At 41.7% G+C, this 21,429-nt stretch overlaps 1 protein-coding gene across 1 annotated transcript; it reads right to left on the bottom strand.

The window, feature by feature from the left end:
* Positions 1-287: 287 nt before the first annotated feature.
* Positions 288-20,670, bottom strand: Tnfsf13b (TNF superfamily member 13b). The gene is made up of 6 exons (XM_042696998.1): positions 20,395-20,670; positions 20,224-20,311; positions 13,918-13,974; positions 4,899-5,011; positions 4,660-4,810; positions 288-991 (listed from the first exon to the last, which is right to left on the bottom strand). Exons 1-6 carry the CDS (start codon positions 20,668-20,670, stop codon positions 879-881), a joined length of 798 nt encoding a protein of 265 aa, XP_042552932.1. The 3' UTR covers positions 288-878.
* Positions 20,671-21,429: the final 759 nt, after the last annotated feature.

Below are 21,429 nucleotides of genomic sequence, written 5' to 3'. Positions count from 1 at the left end.
ACTTCTAGACAGTTTAATTTCTAAGTGCCATTATAGCCACTTTTCAATTAGTGCTTTTATATACATAAATGAGATGTGTCCTTCACTGGAAGTTTCTGCAGTAACTGAAATTAACTGTAAAAATACATATTTGTATATACAGCTTAAGAAATTCTTTCATCCCATAAAAGATGCCTGGATAACAGATAAATTTAGAGATAAAAATTAAATATTACATGGATCTTATTTTCAATTTGCTTATTTAATATTGAACTTTTAACATGTTTAGAATAAACTTAGCCAGCACATCAAAACATAAACTTTTAATTATTTTTATATACCTGATGCAAAATTTTAATATCTTTCCATACTATGAAGTGAAAAGGAGGGAGATTATCTGTCATGAAATGAGAAGATGAATCCTAATGTTACATCTACTTGGGTATGTGTTCAGAACCTCTTAATGTAGAATTGTTACAATTTCTGTTCATGAAGTTCTCATTGAAAAGTAGCGATAATAGCACTCATATAGTGCAAAGTTTCCACATTTTGATCTCTACTTTTGAAGACATTCTGATTGTTCTTTGAACTGTTTTCTTCTTCCAAAAAAAAAAAAAAATCAGCTAGCATTGCAGCACTATGCACAGATTCACAGAGAAGTGTCAACTTAATTCTGTCTTGCGGAATAGGAGCAGTGTTTCTTGTAATTCACATGACACTCTTTGGCTGAGTTTGTCTGTTAAATTTCCTGTTTTGGCTCAGTTTTAGCAAACCAAAACAAACAGAGCTCAGAGAAGGCCATGGTAACTACATTTTTCCCCTTTTGGTATTTCCATTCAAACGATTCCCCTCAGAGGTACAGAGAGAGCAGAAGGAGCCACAGACACAGAGCGAACAGATCATATCAGTTTCAGAGCTCCAAAGAAAGTTCCATCCCCATCCAGTGATATTTGTGCATTTTCTCGGGGTATTGCAAGTTGAAGTTCATCTCCCTCTTCCAGCTTTGCGATGCCTGGAAAAGAGGGATTCACAAGGCAACTCGGTGATTGCTCAGTCAAAGAAAAAAGGATAAAGAAAAGATGTCTAACCTAGTTAGCATTCTGAAAAAGAAAGTAAATAGCAGGAGAAGATGGAACAGATAAAATAGATTTACCATCTTCTGCTTATAAAAAGAGACTCAAAAGGATTCAAATAGCAAAGTTAACTAAGTATATCATGCTCTGCTTCTTAAGAGATTATTATATAATTGGAGGTGAGTTTTGTTTAATTTTATCGAACAAACAACAATACTGACAAATTGTACATGCACATACAGTCTCACTGGATATTCCTAGGTATACTTTACAATGAATTTGTTATAAATATTAAAAATATCAAATTATGTATTACCATAGTTTTTCTGTGGTGTCCAGATCACCTGCTTAGCTATCATTTGGGCTTCCTTGTAGAGGCTTTGATAATTTAGGCTTCCTTATATTGCCATGTTTGTTTTTATTGTCTAAAGTACCACAAAAACAAGCTCCTTTAAAAAAGTCTTTATCTGTGGGTACCTCACTGACAGTGAAATATTCTGTGAATGAGGAGTACAAAATACAGTTCAGAAACTATATTTGGTGAATTAGGAAACCAGTGGCCACACTTTAAAAAAAAAGGGGGGGGGGAGAAAAGGAAAGAGAAGGAATAAAGAAATGAACAAACAAAATAATTAGTATTTGACTGACCAGGACTTACAACTAACAATTTAAAAGGGTGTAGTACTGTCCTATTAAGAGTCAGTATCAATTTATGTTCATGAACACAGTGATGTTAGTGCCTGACCTATTCTAAGCTGGGCACACGCAGGCTAACTTCAACATCACAGTACTGATTGACAGAACACTCCACAGGTATCAGTCACCCTTTGGGGCAGGCAGAGAACAGGGAGCTAGGATGATAGTGTTTTTGGTATTAGATTGTGCTAAGAGGACAACAAACTATTTGTTTTTAGGTTTATATGTTTAATATGTTATGCTTTCTGAAATCAGCAAAGCATTTCCGTATTGGCAGCTTAGGTAGTCAATAAAGATCTCTTAATTAGGATTTACTTATTGATTTGTCTTTACCATACCAATTTGAAATTACCAACTATGGATCACAGACTATTAAGCAATATTAACTTCTGTAAGTATGTGTGGCCAGGTGCCAGTATCTCACACCTGAAATTTTATTAGTCAGATACTGAACTACAGAAAATTAGGGCTCAAAGGAAGCTCAGGAGGAAAAGTCTATGAGAAATTATCTCCAAAGCTGGACTGGAGGTATGGCTCAAGTGGCAGAGCACCAGTCAAACAGGTGAACATGATGCCTTGAGTTCAACCCCAATGCCAACAGACATAAAAATAAGGAAAAAATAAGTTAGTGTGCATGTTTTATTTTAAATTCCAGTATTAAGTTACCGGTCATTTCAATTCTTCCAAAATATCATAATCAATTGAAACTTTCCCTACAATAAGCACATTTAATTTTTATTAAAATAATAAGTAAAATTCACTTTTTGGTGTACAGTGTTTCCTTAGTCATATATACTTAATTGTTTTTGATTTTTTTTAGTTCATTTGATCTACTTGTGGACAACCAGGTAGGTTTTTTTTTATTTTTAAACAATTTTTTCTTCACACAGATTTCCAAGAGAATGACTCTTGTCATCTATCTACACTGAGGTATTCATATTGAGAAATATCTTTAAAACTAGGGTAACAGGCTGGGAAGTGCCTTGCATACATGAGACTGTGGGTTCGATTCCTCAACATCACATAAGCAGAAAAAGCTGGAAATGGCGCTGTGGTTCAAGTGGTAGAGCGCTAGCCTTGAGCTGAAGAGCTGAGGGACAGCGCCCAGGACCAGAGTTCAGGATCCACGATCGATAAAAAAAAAAGAAAGAAAGAAAGAAAGAAAAGAAACTGAGGTAATTTCTTAAATAATGAAGCTACCCAGAAAACTAGATAGAGCATGCCTACAGGATGTCAAGGTAAGCCGGGGGCAAAAGAGTTTTTAAGGGTTAGTTGTGAAACTCTAAGTACTGACCAATGAGAATCCATAAGGAGCTGGAGCATCCTTACTGTTTATAACTAGTTTGCAATATAAATTGTGATCTGTGCTGGACACAGCGAAGGGCTCTTAAGGAAATTAGGGACTTCTGATTTGACTCCTCCTGTCCCCAAGCCACTAGAGCTGCCTGGAGCTGCAGGTCTGTGAAGATGTCAACTGAGTTATTGTGAACTATTTCCCTTTGTTTCTAACTGATTTGGGGGGCAGGGGGAGAGATGCCTGTTTGGGAACTTCTTTGAAATACTCGAGAAGGACTTCCTAATACTGGCTCCAACACTGCATCTGTTGTGTAACCGTCTTCCACTGAACGCTTTCCTCCAGGTTCAGATGGATTTGACAAGACCTCTAGAGAGAAATAAACACACTCAATGTGAATGCGGGTTTTGAAAAACTATCCCTGGTTAATCTGAAGCTATCCCGTGAAATAAAATGAGCAAAACGTTAGCGATTGGAGCTCTAACGGTTCTGGAATTAATACAGTCTGCCCTTCTCTGGAGCCTCTTTGCTCCTGAGCTTAAAGTCAGGGTTTTCCCTTGACTTGTGGGTTCCAGTGTCATTTGTAAAGTGCCCTTGTCCACTGGATGTCACCTGTCTGAATGTGAGAGGAAGCCACTGCAAAGTTTCCGGATCCTTGACCCTGCGCCCCACTGAAGTCCCTTCTTCCACTACATGTAGAGTTGACCAGCATAAACCAAATCCTGGTACCCAGTTACTAGGATACACTGTAGCCGGGCAATCTAGAAGTTAGGTAATCTCCTTCTGTCTCAGATTCTCCCTGACATAAGCAGATTAACTGAGTCACAGGAAGGGAGCCTAGCAGATGGTGATTATCTGTGATTGTTAGAGATTATTACTTCTTCTTTTAGTTGCTTTTTGTTGTTTTTGTTTTGTTGGTCGTGGAGCCTGAACTCTGGGCCTGGGTGCTGTCTCTCAGTTCTTCAGCTCAAGGCTAACGCTCCCCACTTGAGCCACAGTGCCATTTCTGCTTTTTCTGCTTTTGTGATGCTGAGAAATCAAACTCAGGGCCTCATGTATGCAAGGCAAGCACTCTATCTCTGAGCCACCTTCCCAGCCTTTGTTTCTTCTTTTGTTATAGATACTTCCATAATTTTTTTTGAAATAATGGGGTTTGAAACCAGGACTTGGTGCTGGCTAGCTTGGCCCACTACCCCTTGAACCATGCTTCCAGTTCTAAGCTATTACTTTGTCAACTGGCTGAGATTTTTTTGTTTCTTTATTTGTTTTATTTTACAGTGTCAGATACAGGGCAAGGGTATGTGCTGAGTGAGTGCTCTCTAACTGTTGTTATAAATAATGGGAGAAATACATTCGCAAATTACTGCCAAGGTAAAATTGTCTAAAACTTACTACCTTTCCTAATTTACATAAAAAGGTATACCTATTAGTAATCTTTCAAACTCTTGCAGTTGAAACTGGTTTGCTCACTGATTGTGAGTAAAAAGTACACCAGGTAGGGAGGAACAATGTTTCGCCTATTTATATTCGAAGGCCCCTTGTCTGCATTGTTCAGCCCAGATACTTCCATAATCTCCATCTTCATTCCCCAAAGCAGATGAAAGAACTCCTATTTACCAGCTGAATAACAGGAATTATTGGGTAGTGTTTCCGGCATGTTCTGAATACAGCGAAACAAAGTCACCAGGCTCAACTCATCCCCAAACACATGGACTTTTTTCCTCTGTATTAGGTGTCCCATGGCAAAAGTGTTATCAGTGTACAAAACCTGAGGAACAAACCAAGGAACATTGTCAGGAGTGGGCCCAGAATGGAAGGTGCTGGAATGTGGAGGTAGAACTCAGGATCAGACTTACCTGACCATAAATAAAGAAGTAACCGGTTTCCCTCACTACTATTTTATTCTCCTTTTCTTCTAGGGCTTTGCCTCTTTTAAAGCTGAGTAGCCACGGAACGAATGTGTAAGAGCCTACAAACAAAAAGAATTATTCATGAGGAAACAAACTGAGAAAAGTAATTTCCACCTCTACTTAATTGCTAAATGAAATTAGAAACTTGGAAGAGAATCATATCAGAAAAGGGGGAAAAATCAAACAAATTACAGTCTTCTGTTCTCTTCCATTGCTTGTTATTCTCCTGGGCAGGTGCAGGATTCTGGGTGAATATATACAGTTTGTTTTATGGTCCTGTACATCAGCTATTTTATGAAAAAGACTGGTCACTGTGGGAGAACTTCAAGTAAAGAATGGACAAAAGCTCTCTAACACATGAGTAGAGAATTTTCTCTGGTTATTTGAGAAGGGGTGATTGTGTGAAGCTTAGAGAAAAACATCAAGAGAATTAAAAAATAAACAAAACCTCCCCTCAATCTTGCAACAGAACGAAACTCACCGGGGAAGTCACTGAGACATAAATTTTGTCTCAGGGAAACCCACTGAGAACTTGTCAACAATAATCAATCATGTTCAAGTTCAAGTGTACTCTATTCATTATACAAATTCTCAGAGCTTGCTCAGTACTGGATGAAGTTATAGTTAGAAAACATCAGCCACAGAGTAAACAGACAAGGGGTGCCTCATCACGGGCCAAAATCACGCAGGGTGAGCAGGAGAATGAAATGACGGAGCCAGAATCAAGTCTGAGTATTCTTCGACATAAACCCTGCTAAGACAATGTAAACATTCCTTTTATAAACTGTCTTTCCCACGGTTATGTTATATAACTAATGGTGTGATGATGATGCTCAAGCTAAAGATTGAGAAACCGGGGAGATATTAATGGTGTAAATACATAAATAGAAATTTAGAGATGTGGAAATGGAAGAGTGGAATCAAATAGCAAAATTTTCACAGTCTAAGTAATGGCATACAATGTTCCCAGTTAATGAATGGCTGTGACCCATATGTGTCTTGAAATTTTACTTTGCCGATTTACTTGGCTATTTTACTTGGCTATTGTGACCAGAGGGTGGATTAGCACATATGTGGCAATGACTCTTTTGTTCTCTCACTGATTGCCTCTCCTTTCTGTCTATACACCCCGAAGGTGAATTGCTGAATTATAGGTAGTTCTAGTTTAATTTCTTGAAGGACTTTCATACTATTTTCTGTAATGCCTGTACCCATTACAAATATGATTTTTGTAATAGGAATACAAAATAAGAGCCATGCACTTTCTTAAAGTTTCTAAAGAGTTAAAGAATGGTAGGTGGTAACAAAGCACACTGCACTGTAAGTTCAAGCTACAATGGACAAATTGATTAGGAGGACTTCCAAGTCATAGTACCTTAGAAAATGGGAAGGAGCAGGAGGCAGGGAGATGGGGTTGCAGGAGGGTGAAAGAGCATAGAGACAGACCTGGTCTTCCTAGCATATGCTCTTGTCTGCATTCCAAGAGCCACCCATCCTATCTCCCCAAGAATGGTGCATCCAAGTAGGGTGTCGGTGTAATAGCTAGTCAGGAGGCTAAGATCTGAGTATCACAGTTCAAAGCGAGTCCGGGTAGGGAAGTCCGTGAAACTCTTATCTCTGTAAACCACCAGAAAACAGGAAGTGGTGCTGTGGCTCACGTGGTAGAGTGCTGGCCTTGAGCTCAAGAGCTGAGGGATAGCACCCAGGCCCAGAGTTCAAGCCCCATGACCAAAAACAACAAAAAATGATTGGTGCATCCCTTAGGTGGGGATTTTCCTCATGTTCTTTTCTCAAAGAAGGGCTCCAGGAAGGTTTTCCCTAGGAAAAATTGTCCCCAAAGTGAAATTCTCCCAGGGTTTTACTAGATAAAACCATCAACACACCAGAAATCATCACCATTACTAATAGGAAATCCAAGAACATGTCTACCTGTTTGTGTACGATGTAATCCCAATAGTGGTAAAACATAGCATTTAATTTGCTTTAAATGAGATTAAATGCCCAAGGAACTTTTAAATACTGACTGCTAAAACCAGTGAAGAAGAATTATTGTAATGGGGATTGTTGTAAATATAAGCTTGGGATATTGGCATGAATGTACCAAAATCCGTTGCTTCTATGAATGCAGTTAGCAAAAATGGAAGCTATTGAATAATAAGAGGTATGGGGATGAAAATGTGAGAGTGTATTTGGGCCTTAACTGATTAATAAACTGCATATGCATGTGGGAAATACCAATATGAAACCCCTCTGAACAATTACCACACACTTTAAAAGTGAATGACAGGAATGGAAAACAGGTCCCGTCTGAAGGCTGGGCTCTAGCAGGTAGGGAAGAGACAGAGAAGGTAAAGGAGGATGAATATAATCAAACTACATTACAGAGTAGGGCACTGGTAGCTCACACCTGCATTCCTGAGCCTCATTCTGAGCCAGTCTAGGCTGACAAACCCAAGAGATTCACATCTCCAGTTAACCAGCAGAAAGCTAGAACTGGAGGTGTGGCTCAGTGACAAAGCACCCACCATAAGTGAAGACGCCTAATGAGAATGAGTCCCTGAGTTCAAGCCCCAATCCCACATGTGCACACAAAAGATATACGATGTATATGCATGACAGTTGGAACATTGAAGCTGGTTCAGACTGGTTTGGGAAGGGGAGGAGGGGCTGAGTGGGAGTGATGAAGAGTATGATCAAGGTTATTGTGTGTGCCTCCGAACACGGCAAAATGCACAACAAATCGATGCTAATAAAAAAAAAAAAAGTGGGGAAAAGAGAATGCTGATTTTTGTGCTCCAACCTTTTTCCCTCAAAACAACATGTAACTCATACTCTTCACTTCTTGGAGATCAAGGATTATCTACTTTGGGTTCACTGCAATTTCCCTGGGATTTAAAGAGATGACTAGCTCACAGGGGATATGCAGCAAAACGTGTGTGTGTGTGTGTGTGTGTGTGTGTGTGTGTGTGTGTGTGTGTGTGTGTGTGTGAGAGAGAGAGAGAGAGAGAGAAAGAGAGAGAGAGAGAGAGAGCGTGTATGTGTGTGTGTGTGTGTGTGCGCTGAACTGAAATCAGGGCCTCCCACAAAAGTACAGAAAAACTAGGTACCTGTGGCTCACGTTTGTAATCAGTTTACTAAGAGGCTGAGATCTGAGCCTCACAATTCTAGCCCAGGTAGACAAATCCCAAGAAACTCCTGTCTGCGATTAACTAGCACACGATACAGAAGTATTAGTGTGATGAAGATGGTTGAGCACTAGTCCTGAGCAGAAAAAGCCAAGCAAAAGTGTAGAGCCCTGAGTTCAAACCTCATTAACCAACATGAAATGAGTTCAAACCTCATTACCAACATGAAACAAGAAACAGGAACAGAAAGGAAAGAATCCTTTTATGTCAGGCCAGAGAGCCAAGCCATTTCTGGGGAGAAAGCTTGTTCTTGTCTCAGTTTTCCTATAAAATATTCAAGTAAACAAATTTTATAGTTGAGCACGTAATGAACATTGTTCTCATTAATTCATTTTGAAGAAAGCAACATAAAATGATTCAGACAAGAAACATATGAAGGGGTGGGGGGGAGTGGGGGGAGGATGGGATGGGAAGGGGAAACAATGGAGGAGGCTACAATGCTTGATAAGAAATGTACTCATCGGGGCTGGGAAGGTGGCTCAGTGGTAGAGCGCTTGCCTTGCATGCCTGAGGCCCTGGGTTTGATTCCTCAGCACCACATAAGCAAAAAGCCAGAAGTGGTGCTGTGGCTCAAGTAGTAGAGCGCTAGCCTTGAGCTGAAGAGCTGAGGGACAGCACCCAGGCCCAGAGTTCAGGCCCCACGACTGGACCCAAAAAAAAAAAAAAAAAAAAAAAAGAAATGTACTCATTATCTTGCTCATGTAATCGTAACCCCTCTGTACAGTATTTTCACAATAAAAAAATTTTTAAAAAAGAAACATATGAAGAAGGGAATCAGAGCCACAGGACTTATGATTATCAAATTCATCCATCTATAAAAGTAACACCAAAACACATGGCGGTTAATGTGGGATGTATACAACTAGCAAATATTGGGAAGGGGAAGATAGGTTGATAATTCATCATTTACATCATTTGTAGCATGAGTTGATAAAACACATAATAGAAATAGAAATATTTGATTGTGTATACATAAATAGAAATACCATACTGTTGTCAAAAGACAGAAAACAAAAATGTTTAAAAGAATGTTAATATTCTATTAGACTAGAGAAAGAATCAATCGATATTGTCTGAAGATTTCTAGATGCCAGTATGAAAATACTGGGAAAAATACAAGGTAGAAAACTCAAAGGCTCTGTCCCTTCACTAAATCAAACAAGCTGGTAAAACCACATAAAATCAACTTATTTAATGTTGCAAGTTAATTAAAATTTAGAGTAACCAAGAGAATGCTTAACGCAGAGAGGACAGCAGCAATTCAGTGAGGAATTCTCTAAATTGGTGGCAGTGATGGAGATGCCACCTGAGTTCTTGGTGGTGACCTCCAGGGTGGGCAAGCCCAGTATTTCCTGCCCCTTCCCCCCCCCCAAAAAAAAAAAACAGTGAAGAGAAGCATTGGGGAAACACAGGCTCTGAAAGGGCACCACATACTGGGAGCATCTGAGTGCAATGGGCAGGCCCAGATCCTGGGACATGCTCAGCGAAGAGCCTTAGGGCTCTGGCTTTGTGATGGGCTTTGTTCATGGAGGAGGTGAGGACTTAGGCAGAACTGTAGGCGACCTGGCTAGCTTTGAAGGAATGTCACAGCATGGAGCCAGTCTGTATTCTGCATTCTGTATTCTTTTTGGCTTGAAGAAAATCTTCATCAAAATTCAGACTAAAGAGGAGTGTCCTATCCACCCATCTGCAGAATAGTAGACCAAAGTCTTTGGTGGCCACATGGGATAGTAGAGACTTCACAAAATGCTGTCTTTGGAAATGTCACTGAACAAATGATCAGCCGCAGCCTACAACAATAAGCAACAAGAGTATGGAGAAAAGAGACAGAGAGAGACAGAGACAGAGACAGAGACAGAATATGGCTGCCAGAATTACCACATTGTGATTCCAAACTGTCTGATTTTTCACAGAAGATGGTAAGGCAGATGAATAAACAGGAAAATTATGGGAATGACTGGCAAGAGACATTATTTCAATGAGTACAACCTCTCTTCACCAAGATCTTCCTGTCTCACTGGTAAAAATGCCCTTGCATGGTAACAGGTAAATATGATCCAAAGGTTCATAAACTAACCTGTGTCTCTGAAAGGTCCAGGAACTGGGGCCCCCGCAGTCCAGGCTACATCCCTGCTACGGGGCAGATGCAGGCTGCACTCCACACACTGTACATTGCATGCACACTGGGGTGTACTGGACACACCATTTTCCACCACTGGAACATTCTGACTATTTTTTTCTTATATCGAGATGTGTAAAATCTTTTCCCATTACTATTTTGTTTGGGTCGGGTCGTGGGGCCTGAACTCTGGGCCTGGGCGCTGTCCCTCAGCTCTTCAGCTCAAGGCTAGAGCTCTACCACTTGAACCACAGTGCCACTTCCAGAAGGTTTTTTTTTTCTTTTTGCTTATGTGGTGCTGAGGAATCGAACCCAGGGCTTCTGGCATGCAAGGCAAGTGCTCTACCACTGAGCTATCTTCCCAGCCCCTCCCATTACTATTTTAAGCTCAAATTTGGTCCTTATGGCATTCTTCTGGCTTTGCTTTCATTCCTAGGAAATAGTTTGCTTCCTTTTAAAAAAAAATTGTGAGCATGATTTAGGAGAAAGTAGAGCATAAGCAATCACAGATTTTTCTAATGGTTTGCTTGAGTACTTGTTTGACATTTATGATAATTAACGTTACATAGGAAATCACAGATGCCAAACAGTGTTCCAAGGAACTGTTAGAAGGCCAACCCACAATCCTTATCTGCACTGGATGGTTTGCCTCGTTCCTCTGGCCCTGCTTTCGTCTGCCAGTAATCTCAGACTCCCACTCCGGGAGTCACAGCTCAGACATTCCCTGCTCCTTCCATCATAAAGTTTACCACGGGCCATTTTACCTTATGCTCTACATTTCACTTGTGTGTGGCCTCTTTTCTTTGTCTGTTTACACCAATCTGATAGTGAACTCCAGCAACATAAAAATTAAACATATGTCATTCCATACACCCATTGGTACTCCATAGTCACGGAACCATCATGTGTTGTCTCGTAAAACACGTAAAACACACAAAACATCCCATGTTCCCCTCCAGTACACTCTTATTAATTACTTTGTATTGTCTGAAGCTGTTGAATATCGTCAATTCCCAACTTGGACTTTCACAAACTTATTTGACTCGAAACTTCTTATTTCTAGAGTCATTTCTTTGGGTTAATTTTAGAGGTGGTGCTTTGTTTGGAAAATGGTTTTGAAATTTTATTTGAAAATGTATTCTCCACAAAACCTTGCTCTGGAAAATATTTAGTTGTCTAGAATTAATGCTACAGAAAGCTTCAAGAAACTGAAAATTGACTTAGGAATATTTTAATCCTCTGAGAAAATAATCAATTATCAAGTAATAATTTGATGTTAGAGAATTATAAAAATATTGTTTATGCCAGGTGCTGGTGGCTCACGCCTGTAATCCTAGCTACTCAGGAGGCTGAGATCTGAGAATTGTAGTTCAAAGCCAGCCTGGGCAGGGAAGTCTGTGAGACTCTTATCGCCAATAAAACCACCAGGAAACCAGAAGTGGTGCTGTGGCTCAAGTAGAGTGTTCGTCTTGAGCTGAAGAACCGAGGGTCAATGCCCAAGCCCAGAGTTCAAGCCCCACAAACGACCAAAAAATAAAAAATAAATAAAATTGCTGCAATCCCATTTATCCAATTTTTCTTTGATTTGATAGGTCTTTATTTAGGAAGCTCCATTCTGTGCCCAGGAACTCTAGGAGCCCTTCCTATAACAGTTTCATAGTTTCTGGCCTTACACTGAGGTTTTTGATCCATTTTGAATTTATTCTGGTACAAGGTGATACATAGGAACTAGCTTCAGTTTTCTGCATATGGATGAGCCAGTTTTACCACCACCACTTGTTAAAGAGGCTGTCTTTCTTCCAACCTGTGTTTTGGATCCCTTGTCAAATGGGATTGCATCAAACTTAAAGGTTTCTAGATGGCAAAGGACATAGCTGATAAACTAAATAGAAAGCCCACAGAACAAAGATTTTTTACTACCCATACATCAAACAAGGGCTTAATATCTGAAATGTACTTAGTGCTCAAAAAATTACCCCCCCCCAAATAAACCCTCAAAGAAACAACTCAATTAATAAATGGGCTAATGACTTAAAGAAAGACTTCTCAGAAGATGAAGTAAGAATGGCCAATAGACACATGAAGAAATGCTCAACATCTCTGGTCACAAAGGAAATGCAAATCAAAACAACTGAGATTCTACTTCACCCCAGTTAGAATGGCTAATATCAAGAAAACTAGCAATACCAGATGCTGGTATACAGTCTCAAGCTTCCTCACAAACCCTAGAAATTCCACTCCTGGCCTTTTATCCAATAGAACAAAAACAAGTCCATACTAAAGCTACCAGCACAGCCGTGTTCATTGCAGCATTTACCATAGCAAGATATAGAATCAGACCAGATGCCCCGCAGTGGACAAAAGGAATTCTACTCATCCATCAGAAAGAATGATATTGTACCATTCATAAGGAAATGGAAAGACTTTGGAAAAATTATATTAAGTGAAGTAACCCCAAGAAACATAGGTTGCATGGTTTCACTCACTTGTGGTAGCTAGAATGTACCTATAAATCCACAAATAAACATACTGAATAGTTTAAAAAATACACTGGCACATGATGAATTATACAGGTCTCTAGACATTCACACACAATGAAACCAAATGAGGATATTCTTAGGAGAGAAACACAAAAGTGCACGACCTATGGGCATCTGATCATATAAAATAGTATTTATCCGAATGAACACCAGCAAATGGAAACAATAGTTTTTGTTGCTGCTGTTTTTGTTTTCTTTTTTGTCGTATTTATTTGTTTATCTATCTTTGGGAGTATAAGAGAGAGGCACAGAAATAGAGGGGGACCAAAGGTGAACAAATGCAGCAGTGGTACTCATTAGACACTATGTTGAAAATGAACTATACAACTTTTAGGTGGGAACAGGAAGGAAATACTGGGAGAAAGCTAGGGAAGGAGTGACATTGTCCAAAAAGAAATGCACTCATTACCTGGCTTATGTAACTATGACCCCTCTGTACATCACCTTTATAAAACATTTTTTTTAAAAAACATGAAAAAGAACATATTTTTTGTTCCGTCTTGCTCTGATCATATTAAAGTTTTTATAACCACATCAATAGTAGTAATGCTTACACAGGTCCTACTGTATCCCCATAGAAGCCAAAATTATAGGCTGGGGATGGGTGGCTGACACCTGTAATCCTAGCTACTCAGGAGGCTAAGATCTGAGGATTGAGGTTCAAAGCCAGCCTAAGCAGGAAAGTCCATGAGACTTTTATCTCCAATTAACTACCTGAAAATGGCATTGTGGATCAAGTAGTAAAGTGCTAGCCTTGAGCTGAAGAGCTGAAGGACAGTGCCCAGGCCCAGAGTTCAAGCCCCATGACCAACAACAACAACAAAAAGAAGTTATAAAAAACTTGTTATGAATATAATTATTTAAAATGTCTAAATCTAGTATCTTACTGCTAATTCTGTTTATCAGATTATCAGGAGTGGAAATATTGATTCCCCAGGCATTTTGAGTCACATAAATGTTGCTGTGTGACATCTGATTGCGAGAAGTTTTGAGGCAGAATGCTACGATATAGTTGTAATGTTAGACTTGACGTGAGAGCAAGTGGACTGGACAGAATCCCGGGGGACAGAGGGTGCTGGGGGACAGGGGCCCTGGGGAAGGAGGGTGTAGCCGTTCATTACCTTTGCGGATAGTTGGCATGTCACTGTCTGCGATCAGCTGCAGGCAATCTTGAGAGACTGAAAAGCAAAACACACAATTTTGTTACTTGAACAGCAGCTGTGGGAACTAAGGTGATAAGACACAAGGGAGTGTGTGACTCATTTTCTCACAAATGCTCACACAAGCATAAATTTTACCTTGCTTTCATGCTATTATTTGAGTTATGAAATGGGCCTATTTAATATATAGATTTGAAACCCAGTACACATTAGAAAAGTTTTATCTGCTACTGAGTTGTGCAAAACACCATTGGCACAACTGAATCAAATTCACATTGACTGCTCCGGCTGTGTAGAAAGCAGGGTTAGTCATTTTGTTTTTCAAGTCTACCAAATACATGATAAACCTTATCCGATCACTCCAAACGGTATTGTGGGTATTTTGTTAAAATCTAATATTAAATAATGACTAACTGAATACATCAGTAGTACTCCTGAATTAATGCTATTGAATATACAACTTCTGCAACCACTTAAAACATAAACAATGTTTAGCACTTATTAAACATGTAAACTGTAAGCAACTTAACACTTAAGTATCCATTGTCTATCTGCCTTTACCTTTCAAGCAGCAAAAAGCATAGGAAGTACAAACACCCAACACTCAGGGGTTGAGAGTGAACCAGAACTTAAATCTCATCCATTTCAGTGAAAGCCAGAGACAAGCTTTTTGGCAAGATATCTGAATGCGAGTGAGCTCTTACTAAAAATGAAACATGAGCTTTCTGTCAGGCTGCAGTTGCTAAAACTTCCTGGAAACATCAATTCACAACATATGCCACAGGTAGAGGACTTCAGAAGATGCCCAAGGGAGAAAGGAAAGACAGAATTAAAGAAAATTCCCTAGAGCCAACTAAGTACATTTTCTATTGCATATGCAGGGAGGGAAAAATAAAACAAAACACTTTGTTTGCATAGCCTAAATCTAGCTTGCTTATTTTAACTGATGTGCAAATATAGGTTTTCGTAGTGTCCAACAAGCATTTTATTTAGAGTTGAAAGAGAACTTTATAGACCCACTTCTCAATGTGTTTTTAAAAAGATGATGGGATGATTCACAACTCAGTGTTTAATTGAAAATTTCTAAAATGTGCAGTCCGAAATTACGGAGTAATATTTACAGTTCTGAACCTGTGAGAGACAATAGCATAAGAAAGTCTGCTGAGAAATTTCCCCTGGAATTTTAAGCTAGAAATACAATGCTGAAAATAAGAAAAAAAACTTTCTTTATAAATTGCTAATTTGATCCTTTCAATTGCAACAGAAATACCAATGAAACTTGAGTAGGTAGTTAACAAATAAGAACATAAAAGACACTTTTTTTCGTGCAACACATTTTGTTTTACCTCTTCCTTTTAATGTGAAACAAATATCACACCTGAGCCACAGATAAAAATAGGATTGATCAGTTCAGCAGTGTTTTCCTGTTACAATTGAGAGAGGGAGCAGGGGGCTGGTTGATCACACCTGACATTCTACTGACTCAAGAAGCTGAGACCTAAGGATCTGGGTTTGAAGCCAGCCTGGGCAGACAAATACTTGAGACTCTTATCTCCAATTAACCAGCAAAAAGATGGAACTGGAGGCATGGCTCAAGTGATAGAGCACCAGTCTTGCGCAAAAAAGTCAAGTGACATCAAGAGGATCTGAGTTATAACCCCAGGATGGGCACAAAACAAACCAAAAGCAAAACTATTAATGACTGAGACAAGTACAATAAGCATTATTAGTAAAAATAATCAATGAAATAATAAGTAATTTTACCTTTCTGTAATCTAAAACAACTGTATTTCTTAATGGCTTTTAAATTCCAATTGACTAATAAAGGAAAAAATGGAAATGTTCCCTGATTTTTATCAATAAGCTGATTAAGTCTGGTAGCAAACATTCTGAAATAATTCACTTATCAGAGAGGTTCTGAAGATGCTTATAGTTAAATTCACAGAAATGAATAAAATGGGGGTTGGGAAGGTGGTTCAGTGGTAGAGTGCTTGCCTTGCATGCATGGGGCCCTGGGTTCGATTCCTCAGCACCACATACACAGAAAAAGCTGGAAGTGGGTGCTATGGCTCAAGTGGTAGAGCGCTAGCCTTGAGCTGAAGAGCTCAGAACAGTGCTCAGGCCCAGAGTTCAAGCTCCACAACCAGCAAAAAAAAGGAAATGAATAAAATGATACTTAGGTGAACGTTCAAATCAAGGTCATCATGATTCATTTGGAAATAAATGGTATTATGTAATATTTTCAAAGAAACATGACTTGTTATTTTTTTTTCAGTTGAGAATATCTCCAAATTAACTTACTGTTGGACTTCAAAAGGAATTTTTGGCCATGATGAGCTATTTGGCAATTTTCTAAATCATGGATTTCCCCACATTTCTGTTTATTACACTGTAATCAAACCTGACCTTCTGAAATACATTAAGGTTTATAAAATTTTAATTTGAGACAGAAAATAAATTAAGAAAAAACAAAGTGGAGCCAAATTACTAACTTTTACAACTAAATAAAAGCAGAGTTTGCTTTTGGAAAGATTGAAAGATAGCCAGGTCCATCTCTTTACTCACTATTGCCAAAAAAAAGTACTTATTCCAATTAAACACTAATGTCTCTGAAATGGATATAGTCAGCTAATGAATGAGGGTGTAAGTAGACACTTTTAAAGGAAAAGAACAAGCTAAGGCTCCTGGGTCTTCCATTAAATCAGAACAACAAGAATGGAAAGAAAAATAAAACTCTGCCTAGATGAGCCGGGTAGACTTTTCCCAATTCCAAAGATAGAATGCACTGACCAGAAAAAGGGAAAGACCTTTACATCTCACACAGCTTTCTTAGGTTCATAGATATTCATTGTAGAATAGCTAGATTTAATAAATTCCCCTCAATGAAAGGATAATAGTTCAATGTCAAGTTCAATGTCAAGGCATGGTAAACCTACCTGTCCCTGAAATTCTTATCTTCAAGCATCCATCTTGGATCTGTGGATGTTATGATATTTACTAAGTATTATGTATGAGTATACATATACTATGTGTCTTGCATATATACACATAATATATGTGTAATGTTATAAATGTAATATATGCACATATACATAACAGATATGTTCATGTAGTAATACATATATATAATGTGTGCTATATAGTCATTATTTTTATATTAAAAGTTGGTTAAAAAAAACTCTACTTATGATGGTGATTACAAATCAGCTGTAGAATCTGAGTAATTTTTGTTTGCTCTGTGAGGATTCTGTTACCAAACTGTCTACAAATTACAAATTAATATTGTAAGGAAATTTTCATTACTCTATAATTTTTGCATGCTGTAACAACACTTGAATATAAAATAGACAAACAGGAGGAAAATTTCAAAGTATCAGTATGGAGTATTTTGGCAAATTGTGACCTAGGAAAATATTCATTTTTAACTCTATTTTTATTTTTCTTTAATATCTGCTGAAATATACTCATTCAAATGGTAAAATTAAGATTAATTTAAATCACTATCTAGAAGGAAGGTAATAGTACCCTAGAAAATTAAAGGTACTTGAGGAATCCATACCATACTAGATATTGAAATCCTTTATAAGAAAAATTTACTGAATGTTGTTTATTTGAAGTTGATAAATAAAACAATAAATCAATGCTAAAATAGTCTCAAACAGACTCAAATTACATATGAAAAACTTCATTTTCCAAATGAAGAAGTTAATAAGAATCATTTGATACAATTTGCTTTAGGTAGCAGTCTGGAAGGGAAAAAAAGGAAAGAAAAAAAGAGGAAGTTAATACCAGTATAAAATGACTCACACAAACACCAGAAAGATTCCTGATAAAATCAAACAAAACAGTCATAAAACAGTCAAAGTAGCCGGAAATAGAGCAAACTAAAAGATCATGAGCACAAATATTTTTAACTGGGCTGTATTAGAGAAAGTCAAAAGAAAAGCATGGAAAAAATCCATCACAGGGATTTTCTTATATAAAAGAACAAAATTCTGCGAAAAAAATTATAAACATGACTAATTAGGAAGTTATTAAAAATGTGAAAAAGAAGACCATGAAAAGTTAAAAATAAAAATCAGCACGGCCAAAATTAGAAGTAATCAAAATATGCAGGAAATGTTGGACTTTGGTGGCTCACACCTGTAATCCTAGCTATTCAGGAGTCTAAGATCTGAGGATCCTGTTTTGAGGTCAGACTAGGCATAAATCTGAGATTTGGGTTACCAATGAATTATTTTGAGAAAGGAAGGAAGGAAGGAAAGAAAGAAAGAAGGAAGGAAGGAAGGAAGGAAGGAGGAAAGGGAGGGAGGGAGGGAAAAGAAAGAAGGAAGAAAGGGAAAAAGAAAGAAAGAAAGAGAGAAAGAAAGAAAGAAAGAGAGAGAAAGGGAGAGAAAGAAAGAAAGACAAAGGAACGAAGGAAGGAGGAAAGGAAGGGAGGGAGGGAGGGAAAAGAAAGAAGGAAGAAAGGGAAAAGAGAAAGAAAGAAAGAGAGAGAAAGAGAGAGGGAGAAAGAGAGAAAGAAAGAAGGAAAGAAAGAAAAAGAAAGAAAGAAAGAAAGACAAAGAAAGAAAGGAAGGAAGGAAGGAAGGAAGGAAGGAAGGAAGGAAGGAAGGAAGGAAGGGAGAAAGAAAGAAAGGGAGAAAGAGAGAGAAGGGAGAAGAGAGAGAAGGGAAGAAAAGGGGGGGGAAAGTGCAAAGTAGAGCTGTGGCTCCAGTAGTATAGCACTAACCTTGAGCAGAGGGACAGTGCCAGGGCCCAGAATTCAATTCCCAACGCTGGCACACATGTACACACACATGTGCACACAGAGAAAAAGGTGTTCACTGCATGGTCAGTACAACAGGCAAGACAGTAAAATAAAGTTGAGATACTGTTTTGTAACTGGGAAACTGGTCAGAATCAAAACTTAAAGACAGAATTACTGCAGCAAGAATGTAGACAAAAAGGTTCACTAAATTTTGTATTGTGAATTACACTGATAACACTCGAAAAGCATAGCGATAATTAGCCCAGTCATTCTCTTTAGCTCATAATTCACAATACAGAAATTATAAATCATACCAAATGTAAATTCTCCAGAAACTAAAGATACACACACACACACGTGTATGTTCTATATAGCACAGAAGAAATGACAATCGTCATGTCAAAAATGATTTCATAAATACAAATGAGAATTACACGTCAGTGGACTAGACTATGAGACAGAAACAAAAAAACCCACACACAGCAAACTGCCTGTGCTCTTGGGAAGGTGAAATAAAACATACAAAAAACAATTCGTGCGTGGAAGTGACTTTAAGTGCGGTTGGTTTCCGGTTTTAAATGCACAGAGCCAATTTCCTGTAGCCAGAGGCCCACAGGTTTGGTCATCGATGCCACGATCAGTGAGGCACGCGTGGGAAGGGGAGCTGGGGCCAGCGGGCCTGTGGTGAGGGAGAGAGAGCTTTGCCCTCCCCTTCGAAAATCCCAGCGAAGTGAGTCCCGCGCCCTGGGATCCCGGGTCCCTGGTAGAGACCCGCAGAGGGCGCACCGCAGGTGTGAGCACCCCCCCCCACCCCCCCTCCCCACACACCGGCGCTTTCTAGATGCCCAGGAAAACCACCTCTGCGTGGAACAGGCGCGGTGGCACGTGTCTGACCCATGGTGAAGGCACAGCACACAGACATCCCCTCGTGGGAAGAAATCCGGTGGGGAGGAGTTCCCAACTGTGGAGCCCTTTGGAGAGGGGACGCCACCCCGCAGGGCCAGGGCCCCAGGAAGGATGAGGGGTGGTGTGCAGGTGGGGAGGGACTTGCTATGTATGGGTGCATGTGCATGGGGTGGGGGGGAGAGGGGGAAGCGTGCGTGTGTGAGAGAGAGAGCATGGGCGCGCGCGCTGCTCCGCGGGGTCTTCCCCCGGTCACGCAATGCCCTCCCATGAACATGCGCCCTGCGCCGTGGGCACGCTCACCGGTGTCGGTGGCCACGCTCACCCGTGTCCGTGGGCACGCTCACTGGGGTCAGTGGGCACGCTCAGCAGCGTCGGTGGGCACGCTCAGCGGTGTCTTGGGCACACGCGCCCGTGTCGGTGGGCACACTCACTCCTGTCAGTGGCTGTTTCCCGCCTCCCCTCCTCGCCGGGCCCCTTTCCCGCTGGGATCTCTCCCTTCGCGCAGCCTCGCAGAGCTGCGAAGCCACCTGTGGCTTGGGTTCCCGGGGCCACCCCCGCCCGCCCACCCGCCGGTCTGAGCTCTGAGCGGGACCCCTTCACCCTGGGCTCACCGGTCTCCTCCGCCCCTTCCAGGGCGCGCTTGTGCCGGGCGCTCCGGCTGGCATTGCTCTGTCCCGCTGCCGCCAGGGGCACGATCGCCTGGAACAGAGAGAGCCCCGGGGTGACGGACCGGCGTCGGCGCTGGCCCGGGGCGGGGCGGGGCGGGGGGGGAGGTGGGGGACCCGGGGCTGCGCCCCGAGCCCGCGCGCCCCGCTCACCTGGAGTCGGGAAGACGCCGCACCGGGCCGGGCGGCGGCCGCCGCGCGCCGCAGGTCCGCGCGGAGGCGACGCAGCTCCCCGTGCAGGGCGGCCACGCGGTGTACCGCCAGCAGCGCCAGCGCGCCCGCCAGCAGCGCCAGCAGCGCCGCTGCCGCCAGCAGCTTCTGGTCGCGGGAGAGCCGCGCGGAGCGCGGCGGCGGCGGCGGCGGCGGGAGGCTGCGGGCCCGCGGCGCGCTCATGGCTCCCGCCTTCTCAGGGCCCCAGGAAAGGCGTGGCCGCTGCCCCGAGGCCAGCCTGCGCTCGGAGGAGCGGGGAGCCCGGGGGCCGGGTCATTTCCTCGGTGGCCGTGCGGGTCCCCCGCGCACGAGCGCTCCCCGGATTGTGGTCTCGCTGCCCCGGGGCATGGCCGCGCGCGCGCTCGCGGGGCGCAGGGTGTTCGGGGCGTTCGCCACCCGCGGATTGCTCAATCCGCCTTCCTCATTTCACTTTCAGTTTTTGGGAAGGCTTTTCCACGGCGTGCCAGACGTCCACGCCTCGCGTCGGGCCAGGGAGGACGGCTGGGATGGGGATGTCGAGGAGGGCGAGCGGGGGCGAGTGGGGGACGGGGGAGAGCGGGGAGAGCCGGTCTCTGCCGCGAAGGGCAGAGAGGCCACAAGCCTAGAGCCTCGGCGTGGAATCACACCTAGCCGTCCATCGATTTCCCCGCGGGCTGGGACCAGGAAGGGAAGTGCAGGTGGGCACCGCACAGGGGTCGGGCTGTGCTCGCCATGCTGGAGCCGAAGGTGCATGGGCATCCGCTCAGGCGTCCGGCAGTTGCTGGGAGCACGAAGGAGAATCCCACGCCCCCTGGGGGTCCCGAGTCCAGCCTATCCCGGCCACCCCTGCGCCGTCACGGCACTCCAGGATCCCGTGTCCCGTGGGGTCCGCCACACAGAGCCTCCAGGGTCCATCCAGGGAGACTCCCCTGTCACCAGAGGATGGACGTGGTGAGGGACAGA

The sequence above is a fragment of the Dipodomys spectabilis genome, unplaced genomic scaffold (genome assembly GCF_019054845.1).
Source record: "Dipodomys spectabilis isolate Male_0828 unplaced genomic scaffold, ASM1905484v1 ptg000215l, whole genome shotgun sequence".
Classification (NCBI taxonomy): domain Eukaryota; kingdom Metazoa; phylum Chordata; class Mammalia; order Rodentia; family Heteromyidae; genus Dipodomys; species Dipodomys spectabilis.
The sequence above is the reverse complement of the archived record's forward strand: the minus strand, read 5'-3'. Positions and strand labels throughout refer to the sequence as shown.